The sequence below is a fragment of the Lissotriton helveticus genome, chromosome 8, assembly GCF_964261635.1.
Source record: "Lissotriton helveticus chromosome 8, aLisHel1.1, whole genome shotgun sequence".
Taxonomy (NCBI): Eukaryota; Metazoa; Chordata; class Amphibia; order Caudata; family Salamandridae; genus Lissotriton; species Lissotriton helveticus.
This window is the reverse complement of record NC_136069.1, coordinates 1,484,031,949-1,484,049,575: the sequence shown is the minus strand read 5'-3', so window position 1 is coordinate 1,484,049,575 and position 17,627 is coordinate 1,484,031,949. Positions and strand designations below refer to the sequence as shown.

Genomic DNA, 17,627 nt, shown 5'->3' with positions numbered 1-17,627 from the left:
ACAACCTAAAAGAGTGGCAGCGCAAACACGGGTATTAGGAAAATAAATATCTTTTAAAACTTCAAGCTTGAATAAACCTATAAAAATGTAAATATAGGAGGTTACTCAATCACAGCTGTCTCCGGAAACAGAAGTGAGGGGATTGTGGACCAGCACGAGCACTACTCAAGCATCTCGCAGATAAGAACAAGACCAAACGTTTGTGGTGCCATGTTGTGGGGATTCTGCTCATACACAGAACTATGCACAAGAAAACGGGACCTCAGTAAATAGGGGTGTACCTCCTATCACCTTAGTACCCCAAATCCCCACCGACTACCAATAGTGTCTCATTCGGTCTCCTACAAATATCAAGAAGCTACGAATGTTTAGACAACCCAGAACACAAGCACTCCCGACTCACCTCAGAGTCACGGGAACAATACAATCTTTTGCTCTCTCGCACTTGCCACAATAAGAATAATCATAGTCACTAAATAAGTTCAAAATGTTTATTTTGACTATAGTGATTTATAAAACAGTATGCAAACCACTACCAGCAGCAAAATGCATAAAGCTAACATCCTTAGCATTGTTACAATACCATAGAATACAAAAGGAGTCGTCATTTTATAAAGACTGTGAAAAAGGCAAAATAATCAAGCCTAATCACCGTCACCTTGGCAGTAATAAGTTATTTTATTTAACAGAAGATCTCTTAGGCATTGTTAGCAGACCCCCTTCCTGAAAGCCTAAATGCAAAAGTTTACATCATAGGAACAGCAGAGCTCAGATCCATGGAACGCTTTCTTCGAGTGTGTTTGAAAAACATGCTATATCAAAGCACGATTCTTCCATATTGCAGCTGTTGGTAACATGTTTTGTCTAAGTAATAGAGACTGACCAGAACAGAATAACAAGAGACATTGTTGATCGTCCTTGCACATTATGTTCTTAAAGAATTGAAGGGAAAGCTGTAAATGTGAAAAACAATCTGTTATCATGTAAAGGGCAGAGGCAAAACGTTGCAAAAACAAATTCTTAGCACAGGCGTGCGCAAAAGAAGCAGCATAAGGCAAGCAAAACTCATGCTACTTTAGCAATGTCGACAATCTATCCACGGGCCACATAACCCCATATAACATTACCTTAAGTGTGTGACATGTCGTGGTAGTGACAAACAGCCATTTTGGTTTCTCACTGCTGTAAGGCTGCCCTCCCATAGGAATACATTGGGGATTCTCTGATAAGTGTTTCAGTGGTAATTCCTGATATGAGAGGAGCAGCGTGCTCAAGTTTGGTATAGTTGGAATAGTAATAATAATTGCTGCGCAATGGTGTGCACAGATTTATTATCACTATTTTAGAAATGCCATTTCTAGAAGTTGGCATTTCTGTTTGCTATGTGTCTGCCTGCCTGATGTGGATTACATGTCTGACTTTTGGGTGACAGGAATTGGTGAGGTGTGTCTGGCTCCAGGAAGGGCAGGGTGAGTCAGCACGAGGCTGAATGTGACATCTGCATTTGGAGTAGTGGGAGGAGTAGTTCCCTCAGTAGGTCTGTGCCTGCTAGGTGAATGCTGGCTCCACCCCCCTGTGGTGTCTGATGACGAGCCCCCACCTGACAAAGGGGAAGAGGAGCCTTGTCAACAAAGTGCTTGAAATCTCCCCAGAACCAGCTCAGGCTGGTTCCCCCAAGCCCTGTGCGAGGGCAGACAAAGAAGAAATGTGGTATAAATATTGGGGCTGAGACCCCATGAAATGTTGTGCTTTTGTGCTTCCAGGGAACCGCCACAAGGGACTGCCTCCCTGCTAGAGGGCCCTGTGTGTTGGCCTGCCTGGGCCCAGCTGTGTCCCCTGAACCTTGAGGAATCTAGCGTCTTGAAAGCGCTTTACTCTTTATTGCCAGGAGAAGAGGAGTGCCTGTCTACTGCAGGGCTGGGCTGCAGAGGCGTCCCGAGGTAATCCCGGCGTGAGGATTTCCCTGCATGATGCAGGGATCGAGAAGGAGCCCACCCACACTTTGCGTTCTTTTATTGAAAGTGGGAGCCTTTACCGCACTTGGGTTCCGTGAGCGGGAGCCCACCCCGCATTTTGATGCACGTTAAAGGCGGGAGCCTACCCCGTGTTTTGCCAGAGAACCGTAGAGGGAGCCTACCCCGCCGGTTTGTGTCCCTCGACGTGAGCCTCTAGATGTGGGCTTGTGTGTGAGCCGCTGGACCGGCAGAGAAAACCGGAAGTCAGGCGAACCGCCTGACTGGGGGCGGAGCTGAGTCCCGAGGAAGCCTTGTGGTTGGTTGCCACAAGGGAAGTCAAGGTGAGGAAGGCAGGGCCCCCGTGAGGTGGTGTGAGCCCTGCGTATGCCCAAGAGGAGCCAGAGCCTCACGGACTCCGTTGTCATCTTCCGGGCAAGACAGCCGCCGGAGACTTCGCTCCATGCCCTGCCCGCCTGGTTCCCCATGATGAGGGAGCAGCTGTGCTGCGTGAATGCAGCTTTAAAGAGGCGCCTGGTGGAAGCAGGAAAACCGGAGCCCCTAGAGGAGGGGCTCAACCGGGGCTTCGTTGGAATTGACTCCCTACCTAGCGCTTCTCCTAGTCAACTTTGAGAAAGCCTTTGACTCACTGGACTGTGCATACCTCGAAGATGTCCTGCGAGTCTCGGGCCTAGGCCCCAAGTTCCGTCATATGGTCTGCATCCTGTACTCCAAACTAGCGGCGCGGGTGCAGGTCAACGGCATCCTTTCGGCATCCTTTCTGATACCTTCCCTATAGGCAGGCATCCCTCCTCTTCGCCCTTGCCATGGAGCCCCTTGCCCATCTCATTTGCTCCAACACCTGGGTCCGGGGCTGGCATTCGGGAGGATCTCCAGAGGACAAAATCTCGCTTTACGCAGACGATGTCCTGCTTTTCCTGGCGGAGCCAGCCCGCTCTGGCTCCTGATGCCTTCAAATCTTACACTCCTTCGAGAGGATCTCTGGTCTCCGTCTCAACGCAGGCAAGTCCACATTAGTTCCCTTGCACATCTCCAGGGATTGCTTCGACTGTCAGTCCGCCATTCCTATCTGTCGACAAACTTTCAAATACTTAGAAATATGGATCACTTTGCTACCGGACCTGGCCTGGGGGCCCTTAACGTGACCCCCCCCACCACATCTCCATAACCAAACAAGTCCTCCTAAAATGGGGTAACCTACCACTCAACCCACTAGGGCGTGTAGCCTTATTCAAAATGATGATCCTTTTCCAGTTTCTTTACATTCTCCAAATTCTCCTGGTTTCGCAGGCCTCGTATGGCCCTTTGTCTCTGCCAGATTCCACCCTTCGATGGGGGTATGGGGCTCACAAACCTCTACCTATATTACCTAGCCACCCGTCTCCTGCTGGTCCATGACTGGTTCACTGGCCATGCTATATCGATCCCCCATTCCTAAGGACCTCCACACAGCAACCCGAGCGGTCTTGTTGGCCTGGCGCGCTGCCCTACACCAATCTCTCTTGCAGAATAAACTGTCCCAACACAGACCACTCTGGCAGAGTACATGGTTGTGGGAGGTGGCAAACCTGGCAGGCTTTAGAAACTGGGAGCTTATTGTCATTTATCAGCTAGGGGACCTATGGGTCAGCGATCATATTGGCTCCTTTGCAGACCTACAATCCCGACATGCCCTTCACCCGTCCCAGTTCTATCGATACCTACAAGTCCGTCATGCCCTAGACTCTCATATAACAACTGGCACTTCGCTACCAGAACACAGCCCCCTTGTGGCTCAGGTTATGATGGGCACCCTTGGGCGGGAAGGGGTCTTCCGCATATACCGATCACTAACAAATAATGGTTTGACATCCCTTGATTACTTAAAACTTAGGTGGGAGACAAGGGTGGGCCCCCTAGAAGATGCAGACTGGAGGGATGCCCTGATGGCGTACAGAACCATCACTGCTTCGGTTAGGCTTTGCCTAGTCCAGCTCTACTACCTACACACCTCCTATCTCACCCCTAACCGCCTCCATACATCAGGCCTGCTTCTGACGTGTCCGCGGTGCAGCACATACCCAGCGGACTTCTTTCCCATGGTATGGCCATGCCCCTGCATTACTCCTTTCTGGTGCACCTTGGAGGCAGAACTTACAACCTGGGACATCCCTCACAATCCCCTACACATACTATTGGGCATTATCGACGGGTTAGATGGGTCCAGGGCCGACAAGACGTTCTTAGTAACAGTCCTAGTAGCTAAACGTGACATAGTAGCCGCATGGAAGAACCCCACCCTCCATAGCCAAATGGCGCCGGGGACTGGACTGGTGCGCTACGCAGGAACTCACACTGTACAAAGGCAGGGGCTGCCTTGCCCGGCATCACAAGATCTGGGGCAAATGGTTGGGAGTACTAGACTGATCACTTCCTCTAACTCTGGGGTCCACCTCTCTGCACCGCAGGGAGGGGAGGCAATGTTTATTTCACCTTGTTCTGCCTGCACTGTGTGCAGTAATCCATATGTCATGATGCAATCTCATATGCTGTACTGTGATTTCGTGTCATTTGTTTCTTGTTTTTCTCTTTCTTTTGTTTCACTTCAAGCAAAATCAATTAAGTTGATTATCAAAAAAAAATGCTCAGAGTTCAGGTGATCACACAGTGAAAGACACATTATAGGATTGAAAAAAACTGTTTGTATATACAGAACAAAACATTGGACCATCCATGAAGATTCTGAGAACCAAGGCAATTATCTATATCAGATTGTAGTTCAATACGATCAACCAATATTTTTAGCGCTCCAATTGTTAATACTGGTGACGTTTCAACCTGTATTCTTTTGGAGGGTCGCCATCAGGACGAGAATTGCAGAGCAAGAGTGGACAAAATATTCCTAACTGAGATCAAGGATAATGAATAAAGCCTAGAAAAAAAGCTTTTAGTCAAGAAAGTCCAATGGAAGTGGGATTGGGTAAACAATTAGACTTGGAGTTTGCTTGTGCAGACTGAGAATTTACCTCAGGATGTAATTCTGTCTCCGTCAGTGTACCCCATGTTCGACACTACTGTGCTCTGCAGAGCTTGGTGAAAGGGTGCTTCATTACTTGTTTGGCATATGCTGCAGTCTCTCGTTTTGTTCACACAGTCTCTTTACAAAAGAAATTCTATACTTGAAGGCTTCCTGTGCTGAAAATTAAAATAATGTATATAGCGAATTTTTGCATTGCAGATCCAGAATAGCGGCACAAAGATTTCCTGGTATTGGGATATCCCTTGCTGTAGCCTTGCATTACACCTTATGCTACTCGTTCTGCAGCAGGTTCAGCTATGGGAAGGCTTCACTGATTGTACTGCCTACTTTACTGTTCTGACTTCAGTATCAAAGCCTCTAAGGTTGTAAGCATGTTGATGTACTGCATTAGCCTCCATTGACCAAATATCAGTGCCTTCACATTGGCAGATGTGTTGTCTTTTTTTGCATGACAGTCACTAAATCTGTATTTGTAAAGCGCGAACTACTCACCCTCACGGGTCTCAAGGTGTTGGGGGCCGATGGGGAAATGAAGTGAGTGATTGCCCAGAGTCACATGGTGCTGAGCGGAGCTGCCACTGGAGCCGGGGATCAAACCGTGAGCCCTGTGCTCCGAAGTCAGCTACCCTGGCCGCTGCACCACACCTCTCCACCTCTCACTGAGATGCTTGTGCTGCACAGGCAACCTCTGCAAGCCTTAGAATGTGGAGTTACAAGGGGTTGGTACCGTCTGCATGAGAGCATTTAAAGAGACTTTAAAAGGTCACTGACAGACTGTCAACTGATTCTAGACTTTAAACAAATGTCTGAAATGTGTGCAATTTCTGCGACGGATAATCACTATGTCATGGTCTGGTTTTTCTTTTAGGAGGAAGACATGCCCGATCAGGTTGATGCAATGAGCAAAATGGAGCACACAGAAGTATCTGCATCTGACATGGCAGAGATAACATTATTGTTATTGTCATGGCAATTAATTCAGTCCTGGCACTGCTGAGTTTAAGCCATTCTTCGACTGAAGCAATGAATACTTATTGGACCGGGATAGCTGTTTGTGTTATGCTGCATGGTGATGGACTTCTTAAAAAGCAGTGCTGGTTGTAGTTACCCTCCTATTAACTCCCTTAAACATGACCGAGAGTGCTGTGGTGCATTAAAAGGCCTGAATTAGAGTTTGGTGGACAGGTTACTCAGTCACAAACTTGCGTTTTTACCCTTCTATCCGGTTACGTCAGACGCCAACATCGGACGAGTTCAGCAAGCACCAACGCCGACAGTGATAATTTACAGTTTGGGCAAACCGAACCCTTGCATTCCCCCTATCGGCTACATCAAGCTACGTGGGACATTACAACTTCGAGCGGCTCTCGCCCTAAAACCTTTTATTAAACATCTTCACGAATTTCTATTGGTCATGTTACGAATGCGAGCAGAATAGAATACATCTCTGCAGCACATTCATTTTTCAAATAGCTCTAAATCGACTACCTAGCTGCTGGCTTAAAGAAACAATATCATGGTGCCTCTTTATTTTTTATGTTAAATGCCAAGACACAGTCTATAAACAGTTTGTGGTAATTTCCGGAAGGAGTTGGATACACCGAAACGCGCGTCGAAAAATTACCACGTCATTAATAATCTGATCGTTGTTGGATTAATGATAGTTACCCATAGATCAAAACCTCACTGTAAAATAATTTTTATTAAAATTGTATTTTTAATGTAAATTTGACTCATGAAACAGATGTGTTATGGAATGAATTTGTGATGTTTTTAATCTTGTCATGAATTTTTTATTAATGAACAATAAATACACTATAGAATTTTCATAGAACATTTCAGTGTCTTGGATTTTTGCCATACCCTCCGTATATGTATATTTGTTTTTATCTATGATTGCCTAGGAATTGTTTTTCGCACAAACTTGATGCATATACAGTCCACCGTATTACAAGTACATTATAGCCAATGGCACTTGTAATATGGTGGAGGGGATATCTGTCATGTTTGTGATGACCTGGGTGGACTCATGTACCACCATCTTCTGTGCCATTGTCATCACAATCACCTTGGACTACTTCGGATACTGGATCCATCTTTCTTAGATGCTCTGCACATTTAATTGCATTTTTGTTTCTCAAATGAGCCCCTAGTGCCAAAATGTCTGCTCATCTCACCACTACCCACTTCAATAAGGGAATTTGTCAGCAGACCTTCCTGAGGCGGAAGCCGGGAAGGCTGCGGCGCTTTATTTTAAATTGTGATTCTGATTTTACATTGTGATTGTACATTGTGATTTTACATTGTGTACTGTGTTGTGGACTCTAGCACACCACTTTTTAGTTTGCACCTACTTGCTGCTTCTTGACAGGGCTGTACCCCTTTCCAACACAACGCGCAGCCGATTAGACGCTGTCGCGGAGGTCTCCTCGCACCGAGCCGCCATCTTGGGGGAACTGGAGGGTTGGCGGTACAGTTGCCTGGCCCCTCCCACCCTCCCCTCCTAGATATGGCCGCCTTTTCTCGGCCACGCAGCGGACGAGCGCAGCGGGCGCGCCGAAGGCGAGCCCGTCTGCGCCCGTCCGCGACCATGACGCGGCCGGGGCCGGTCTCCCGGCCCGATTCACCAGCCATATTAGCGTGATTTATATGCGTTCTGAGCTGATGGCCCTGAGACCTCCTCGTTGCTCGTATTGCCCTCGGCCTATTCCGGACGTTTGGAGCCAGGATCATGTATGTAGAGACTGTCATTTCTCCCTCTCATATCTCGACCTAAGAAATAGTCCGGTCCACGCTCAGAGTCCTGACTTTACCTATGGATTATGTCCTTCTATGACCCTTAAAGCAGCTCTGGTCAATTGCAGATCATTGGGCAAACATGCCATTGACATCTGGGATTCCCTCCAGGACAACAATTGGGATCTTTTATTCCTAACAGAAACGTGGTTGAATGATACCACGAATCCCACTGTCACTCTTGCCCTTCCGGAAGGTTACAGTATCATTTGCGCCAACAGACCTAATGGTAAATAGGGGGGTGGCGTTGCACTTATTTATAAGTCTAAGTGGACGGTTACCATCCCTCTTTATGACCAAATAGACTGCATAGAAGGACTGCCTTTCAGCGTTAAAATATCCCCGTCCATTTCTTGCTCGGGAATACTGATCTACCGCCCTCGCACTCTAACACCTCACACCTGCCGGCTCTGGCGGATTACATTGTCCAGATCAGCACACGTTATGCTAATTTTACTGCTTTAGGGGACTTTAATCTCCACGTACACAATGAGTCTTGCCCCCACAGCAAAAACTTTGTTTCCACGCTGACGGCCTGCAATTTAGCCCAAAAAGTAGTACTACCTGCGCATAAAGCTGGACACACATTGGATCTGATTTGCTCCAATTTGACAAATATCCTGACAGCTCACCCCATTCCGGTCGTTTATTCAGATCATCTTCCTCATTCCCTTTGAGATTGATATTCCCTGTCCTAACAGACCCACTCTCACTCCCAAGGCCTCAGGGAGAAACTGGAGTCGCATCACCTTAGAGACACTTCAGGAATATTCAAAAAATTCACAACCTATTCCGACGTCTGACCTCGACAGGGGCATTGACTATCTGGACGCCTGGATCAGTCAGACCCTAGAGGCTTTGGCCCCTCTGAAACCCATTAAAACTTACAGGGCAGTACCATCAGCACCTTGGTATTCCGATGAGCTTCGTCAGAAAAAAACCTCATGTAAAATCCTTGAACGATCTTAGAGGCAGAACTATTCTTTGGAAAGCAAAGCTACCTATAAGACGGCCCTCAAGGAATACCGCACACTGATTGTGGAGCACAAAAGGGATTACTTGGCCTCTAGAATTAAACAAGCTAGCCATAGCGCCAGGGAGATCTTTAGCATAGTCAGATCCTTTACAGACCCTAACTCGCTGATTCGGAATCAGCCTGCCTCTCAGTCCCTCTGTGACAAACTTTTGCAATTTTTTGAGGAAAAAAACGAGAATATTTACACCTCCTTCCCTATCTCCAACTGTGATGAACTGGAGGAGGAACCTATTACCCATAATTCACGGACCCCTGCCCTCTTAGAATTTGCAGACATATCTGAAGCCGACTCCATGGCAGAACTACTTAAATGCAAATCTGGATCACCAAACGACCCTTGGCCAGCGAAACAATATAAGAAATTGGCAGCCTTTCTTAATCCTTACCTAAACCATATCTGGAATGAATCCTTGAGAACAGGTAAATTTCCCGCCAAATGGAAGCATGCCTCCCTGGTCCCCATCCTGAAAACGCCCAACTTGGATCCAGACAATCCTAGTAATTACAGGCCAATTTCTCTCTTGCCTGCTCCAGCTAAGATCCTGGAAAAACTGGCACACTCCCAGCTTGCGAATTACATTGAATCCAATGGGCTTCTGCATGACTCTCAGCATGGCTTCCGGTCTGGCCACAGCACGGAGTCAGCCCTGATTGAAATAGCTGACTCGGTGAGATGGACGCTGGACCGGGGGTAGAGGGCGGTGTTAGTGCTGCTGGATCTTTCGGCAGCATTTGACACCGTCTCTCATAAGATCCTGCTGAGAAGGCTGGGATACCTGGGTGTAGGTGGCTCTGTGCTGAAATGGCTCACTTCTTATCTATGTGACCGCACACAGCAGGTATATACTTTTCCCTATACCTCCTCCGCCAGACCACTTAAATGGAGAGTTCCTCAGGGCTCATCCCTGAGACCGCTCCTGTTTAATGTTTACTTCACCCCTCTGGCTGAATTGATTGCGCAAACTGGGATTAAAACTACTTCCTACGCTGATGACATTCAGCTACTCTTTACCTTTGATGAACCCTCTGCTTCTGCTTTTGATCCTTTGAAATCCTGTCTAAGGGATATCTCTAAATGGATGGATTCTAATTCCCTCAGACTCAACGCAGGAAAGACGGAGATCCTGTTTTTTAATTCACCGTCCCCTCTGGATTCCTGCTTGTGATGGCCTGAGGATTTGAGCCAAGCCCAAAGACTCTGTGAGGAACCTGGGAGTTCGCTGGGATAACCATCTTACTTTCAATGCCCAGGTCCAAGCAGTAGCAGCATCCTGTTTTGCGAAGATCAAGACAATAAACAGGCTTATTAACTATCTGCCTGTTGACTGTCGTAAGACTGTGGTCCAAGCATTGATAACATCCCACCTTGACTATGCCAATGCGCTATACCTTGGCATCACAGCAGGTCTATGTCATAAACTCCAGACTGTCCAAAATGCTGCTGCTCGGCTGGTGGAGAGAATTCCTGCCAGACATCACATTTCCCCACATCTCCGCAAATTGCATTGGTTACCCATTGCTAAGAGATGCGTATTCAAGGCCATGACAATGGCTTTTAGAGCTTCGAAGGGTAAAGGATCGGCCCATTTGAAAAGCACCTTACGGTTGTACCACAATGCCAGGACATTGCGCTCCAATTCCCAACTTCTCCTTGCCACTCCCAGATTTAAAAGAACTCGCTCAGGAGGGAAAACATTTGAAGTTTGTGCCACTCAGTGTTGGAACAAGCTCCCAATTGCCCTCCGTGCCTGCCAGACAGAATCGGCATTTCGAAAGTCTCTTAAAACCCATCTTTTCTGTTTATAACCTTCCTCTTTTCTCCTCTTTCTGCGCCCCCTGTTTCCAGATCTACCAGCGCCGGGACGCCCCGTCGGGGCAGCTGTGCGCTTTATAAAATACAAAAAAAATAAATATGTACAGCCTGCAAAATGTTCCTCATTCCTACTTGTGAAAAAATTCCAAACTGGATACACGGTGTGTTTTAATTGACAAACATAGAACCTGTTGTACAGCTGGAATCAGTTGGCTGGGGCTGAGGTAGGGGTTGCTGTTGGAATTATTGCTTTGCAGAAGATGGGGCAGTTGGTGGTACCGTAGCAGTTTCAATAGAAGTCGACCTCCTCAGAGCCACTCTGTACTTGAACAATGACATGTTCATCATCTTCGCTATGATCACTTCTAGCTTTAATTCTTTCAAGTTTCTAGATGTGTTTTCAAAGGCGGCATTTGGGGGTCCACTTGTTGCCACCCTCTTCTGAATGGGGGCCTGGAGAAGTTTATTTTCATGGAAAAGGATATGTTGAAGAAAATTATGATTGAGTACTGCTCCTACCTCATCAGGTTCCTGTTCTGTTTGCTAGAACAATTCTGCCTAACTCTGTCATGACTGTTGTCAGCTCAGCACTGAGGGAAAGGGACTTTTCTCTGATGAATCAATTATTGTGGTGATGGGAGATAAGATCCAAGACCACTTCCAACATCTTGCAGTCCAGAAGTGGGTGTAACAGAGTATGCTGTTTTGCATACTTCTGCCAGTAAGATAGGGGCTTTGATGCTACACTGTACAATGGTGCTCTTTGCATAGGTGTCGGGTTTATCACAGACCACACTGTTGGCAGATACTGATCTCTTAAGTGCCATCTTCAGTTCTTCTTGGTTAGCTGAGAGATCTGGAGCCAGGAAATTCATGAAGAGAGAATGACTGGACTGTCACCTACCTGCAGGCATGAAGAAATAGTTGGGCAGACTGTCAGACTTGGCTATTGTACTTGGCTGTGCAATAACTGACAACTATAAAAAGTGTATTCACTAGGTACAAACCCTTCTTGAAAACCTGATATTACAGGAGTCTTCATAAATCTGGTGTGATTGTTTGTAAAACCAGTGAGTCTGGCCTACCTCCCTCCACATTCACAGAGGCATACTGCAAAGAGATAAGATAGACCAGTAATAAATACACAGGTATTAAGTTAGGAACCTAATTGAATCATGTGGGCACTGACAAATACATGTATTTCCTGTAGCACAAGAACAGGAAGGGCCTACCACATATACACTGAAAGAGCAACAGGAGGACTTAGAAAATGATACAGAATTCTGCAAAAATAAAAACGTGGCATCCACAAAACACAAAATGCCACGGCCAGCAGATTGTTATACAACAAATTTGGGAGAGAGCATGGGAAAAAAATCTGTGATAATATTTAGGGATCAGTCGGGCCCCATATGGCCCCAAGAAGAGCATCAGATAGACCTGCGCACAACGCGCAACACAGCACATAAGGCATCACACACACCACCAGAGTAAAATGTAGTGGAGTAAATTATGGAAAAGTGTAAAATAAGGGGCCGGACAATTCCCCTGGAGGCTTCCAGGGCAGCAACAGAGATAATAAGATAGCAAAACTAAATTATGAAAAAATATTATCTGTGGCATGTACACACTAGGTGGTTGACAAAATGGCACACTAGCACATGGCAAGACAGAAGACGGGTTGGACAAAGAAAATGGGTGTCTTCACTTGAGCTCCTTTACACCAAACATCTGGAATAAAATTGCACAAAATTACCCTGCTTTTGGCAAGAAATCTGAGTTTACCCATACACCCCTAATATGAAACTGTGAAAAATCGATTAATGCCAAGACTAAAATCTGTTTTTCACAGGCGATCACAAACTCCCAAAGCTGCAACGGTGAAAAAACAGCAACCGGGAGACTAGCAAAACGAGCTAAAAATAAAATAATATCAGTGTCCCACAGACTACTATAAGACCCCAAACAACTGGAGAACATTTATAATAAAATCAGCAAAGATATTTGTCTTGTATCCCTGATACTTCCTGCAGAAAAGGGTATAAACATGCATTAATCACCCATCACAAAAACACACACAGACACGTACTTATTTGACTAAATGGCGTACAAGCATGTGACAAGTAAGGAGGTATAGAGAATAAAGGGAACGTGGCTCTGTACCCTGGTGTGGCCCGAGTGATTGCTAATGGGTGAGATTAATTCACACATTCCTTCTATAACTTTGTTGCTGGTTCCAGTAGATGCCCTAAATGCAATCCCTGGCTCCCAGCACCACAAGTATAAATCTATACCTCACGGAGTAAGACACCTTAGTAATACAAAACTGGCCTCGGAATGCTTATTTTCCCTTTTTGGTGTGACCTAGCCTGGCAGTTTGTGCTGGACTGTTCTTACTGGAGCAAGACCAAGGCTGGTTTGCATAAGGCTGGTCCCTGTCTGGAATGGCACAGTTTGCAAAAAACATTGGACTGGCATGTGTTGCAGTGAAATCACCAGTAGCTGGGATTCATTAGAATATTCCTGCCATGAATTTGTTGTTTGATGCAGAACACCATCAACACTATCAGCCACATGCAGGTTAGAAAATGCACAAAAAAGCACATCATCTGGGATGAAACTTAGCCCCACCCTGGACACTTAAGCCCCCGCCCCCACCCAGAAGGGCAACTGTAAGAATATAAAAAATCAAATAAAATTACCCTCTGTGGCCAACAGCAGATAGGAACACCAGGCAAAATGGTAAAACAAGACTATATCAATTATTCTGGACAAAAGCCATGGACAATTAAGAAATATACCACCTCCAGGTCTCCACCAGCAAATACAGCACCAAAAATGGCTTTTAACCTTAAAATACATCAGGCCCTTTTATTTCATATTCATGAGTTATCTTTGGGGTCGAATCCCCGTGTCCGGTGTTCCCCTGCTACAAACAAATAAATTGTAAAACACTGGAAAAACAATTAGAGGTATTTCCTACGCCATCATCAACCATTATCACATCAAATAGAGTTCTTGTGCATAGAACTTTAGGTCTGATTTCCCAAGTAGTGCAAGGAATAATGCAGACAAAGGATGAGTGACGCGTTCCCTCTTGTATCTCAATTGCACTCAAACTGTAAAAACAACAAAAAAACAGATTTAGCTTGAAAAAATTTCTTACATGGTCTCTTTAGGCTGAAATCCACTCAAATAATTTTCATCACATATACAGTTTCAGCAAGACCAAAAAGACAAGTAATGACACCCAGCATATGCTGTCAGTGTTGATAACCCAAGACACATGGCATATATCAGTTTTAAGGAATCTGGTGATATACTTCACCCAGTAATTGGACTTTTCTCACGTAATTAAAGAATCCGAAAGGTTTACACAGCAACAGAAATAGATATCCAATTATAGAAATTGAACTCCTTTGATATGGATGAGCTTTGCAGATTCATCAGTGCATGAATTAAAATATCCTCAGTTTGGTTAAAGACATTTTGGGCCCGATTCCGATGTGGTTCGATAGACCTCCTAACGGCATTTTCTCCATCCGAATCGGATCGGAACCGTGTCTTTCCGACCAAATCAGAAAGGTTTCCAACCACCTGAGTACAATACAAGTTAGGCATTAGGAATATCCCAATCCGAACCGGTTGGCTTTTGGAATGACCGAGCTGTACGGAGCAGAATTGTACGTCTCTATGGGCCGCGTTTCTGAATGATTGAGTATGCTGCTAGATTCAGACACCCTTTCCGAATCATGACGTCCGACTTGAATCAGCAACTGGAATAAGACTTTGGGGGCCCATAGCAGGCCCCCTGCATCCGAAGCCTTCCCAATCGGGCCCGTGGGGGTACCCACGGGTTCCCCTTTACCAGCCATGCACAGTGTGGCAGGCACCAGTGGGTGCCCTTCACAGGCTTCCCGATTTTCCCCAGCCACCCTTTTCTTCAACCGGAGCCTATGCATTCTGCTGGAACGTAGGCTCCCATTGAAGTCCATGGAAGTCCAACCAAATCGTATCTGTAAGCATCCGGATACATTGTACTCGGTTGGTCAAACTCTCCTGAGGGCTTAAACGTCTACTAAAGCTAATATGATCATTGAATATTATTGGACATTTTTGTCAAAATCCTAATCCTAATTATGCAGTTGTAACAATCTGTTTATGCTTTCTTTTTTTCATGTACAGGCACATCATTTTCGCACCCAGTAGTCAAAATAAGTATGCAGGAGAGTCGTTCCCTGGGATCTACGATGCCATGTTTGATATTGAGAACAAAGCTGATCAATCCAAAGCCTGGGAAGATGTAAGGCAGCAGATTTCTGTTGCAGCATTCACTGTGCAGGCGGCTGCAGGAACCTTGGAGGAAGTGGCGTAGGACAATGCTGTGTTGGAAACAACACAGATTACCCAATACTTGAGAATCCATTCAAATCACCAGGACCAAAAATTGTGTGAACACTTGTGACTGACCATTCAGTTGAGTTTGGACAAATCCCTAAACCGGTGCTTTCATGTCTCCCGGACTCAAAATTATGAGACTCTTTGCTTTCATCTCTTGCTTCTTTTACTGTTTTTAAAAAAAAGTGATTCTTTTGTGTAAAAAATAATTTTAGAAAAATATATACAGATTACGTTATAAAAACTGATTCTGTTGACGCAACTGGGATAAATAAGTAATGTATATTTAGCATCTCTGTAAGCTGACATGTAATTAGTTTCTTGTGTGCTTATGTTGAAGGTATTTTATCTGGTTAATAAAAAAGTCACCAGTAATGACTGAAGTGGCAATAATTTGTTTGTATTTTTGCTTATTTTTGAATATTCGACTCCCTCAGGGCCTAGTAGGCTCTTTGTTAAAACCTGGGGCTGACGCGCACCTTGCACCTTTCTTATTCATGGAGTGATTTTATATTTATGTTATTTTTTTGTAGAAATGTGGTTATTACAAGAATAATACTTGTTCATAGTTTATTATAGAGATTTTCTATAAAACACGACCTTTGACTGCACGGACTAGTGCTAAGATTTATCATTCTTTGATGCAGCGAAATGCAGCAAATCAACTTCCTGCACTGCGTCAAATGGAAAGGGCAGAAATGCGCCATATCCATCAAGATATGGTGCATACCTGGTCTCTCCCTACACTGGCGCACTGTGTGCTGCCTAGCACCAATGCAGGCACCCTTCCACCATGGTGCAAGGGTGCCTGAGTTGTAGGCACGATTATTTTTGTGTATGAAGGAACACCTTCCCTCACAAAAACAATCCGTAGAGCTATTTTCCTCTTTGTAAGTGTGCTGCAGAATACTCCAGATTTAGAAAGAGGAAACAAGGCAAAATACATCTATTACTCCTCGCTACACTTCTATCGTAAAGTTGTTGGATGGGAGCACACTGCTTCACCTCCCAGCACAGTTCTCCCCTTTGCATCCTAGTAAATGCAGTTCAATTTAAATGCGTACTTGAAATTTTGCAGAGTGTTTCACCAAAGTTGGTGCAGGTTAGTGCTGTTAATCTCTAGACACATGTGTTTCTGGATTATATCCTTCATCAGTAGAGATAAAACGAAATTCTTCTGGGTTTGCTGAGAAAGCTGCCACAATCCTCTCAGGTCTCTGTATCTCTCCCTGGTGCACAGGTGCATCTCCAAGAGCTCGTCAGCCCAGTAGCTGAAGGGAGCCTTTTTAAACAGAAGGGGGATGGGAGCACACTGCTTCACCTCCCAGCAAAGTTCGCCCCTTTGCATCCTGGTAAATGCAGTTCAATTTAAATGCTTACTTGAAATTTTGCAGAGTGTTTCACCAAAGTTGGTGCATGTTAGTCCTGTTAATCTCTAGACACATGTGTTTCTGGATTATATCCTTCATCAGTAGAGATAAAACGAAATTCTTCTGGGGTTTGCTGAGAAAGCTGCCACAGTCCTCTCAGGTCTCTGTACCTCTCCCTGGCGCACAGGTGCATCTCCAAGAGCTCGTCAGCCCAGTGGCTCAAGGGAGCCTTTTTAAACAGAAGGGAGATGGGAGCACACTGCTTCACCTCCCAGCACAGTTCGCCCCTTTGCATCCTGGTAAATGCAGTTCAATTTAAATGCTTACTTGAAATTTTGCAGAGTGTTTCACCAAAGTTGGTGCAGGTTAGTCCTGTTAATCTCTAGACACATGTGTTTCTGGATTATATCCTTCATCAGTAGAGATAAAACGAAATTCTTCTGGGGTTTGCTGAGAAAGCTGCCACAGTCCTCTCAGGTCTCTGTACCTTTCCCTGGCGCACAGGTGCATCTCCAAGAGCTCGTCAGCCCAGTGGCTCAAGGGAGCCTTTTTAAACAGAAGGGGGATGGGAGCACACTGCTTCACAACCCAGCACAGTTCACCCCTTTGCATCCTGATAAATGCAGTTCAATTTAAATGCTTACTTGAAATTTTGCAGAGTGTTTCACCAAAGGTGGTGCAGGTTAGTCCCGTTTAATCTGTAGACACATGTGTTTCTGGATTATATCCTTCATCAGTAGAGATAAAACGAAATTCTTCTGGGGTTTGCCGAGAAAGCTGCAATAGTCCTCTCAGGTCTCTGTAGCTCTCCCTGGCGCACAGGTGCATCTCCAAGAGCTCGTCAGCCCAGTGGCTCAAGGGAGCCTTTTTAAACAGAAGGGGGATAGGAGCACACTGCTTCACCTCCCAGCACAGTTCACCTCTTTGCATCCTGGTAAATGCAGTTCAATTTAAATGCATACTTGAAATTTTGCAGAGTGTTTCACCAAAGTTGGTGCAGGTTAGTCCTGTTAATCTCTAGACACATGTGTTTCTGGATTATATCCTTCATCAGTAGAGATAAAACGAAATTCTTCTGGAGTTTGCTGAGAAAGCTGCCACAATCCTCTCTCTCCCTGGCGCACAGGTGCTTCTCCCAGGTTTATCAGTCTTGATAAAATCTGGAAATGAGCCAAAAAGCATGTAGATACTTCCCGGCGAAGAGTAGCTCAAAGCAGCAACT

General features: G+C 45.4%; 1 protein-coding gene across 1 annotated transcript in view; it reads left to right on the top strand.

Moving 5' to 3' along the window:
* Nucleotides 1-15,417, top strand: part of LOC144773916 (N-acetylated-alpha-linked acidic dipeptidase 2-like) — a 696,330-nt gene extending 680,913 nt beyond the window's left edge. Inside the window, exon 20 of the mRNA XM_078658978.1 lies at nt 14,823-15,417. Within this exon, the coding sequence (XP_078515104.1) occupies nt 14,823-15,012 (190 nt within the window). The 3' untranslated portion in view covers nt 15,013-15,417. The remainder of the gene's footprint in view (nt 1-14,822) is intronic.
* Nucleotides 15,418-17,627: the final 2,210 nt, after the last annotated feature.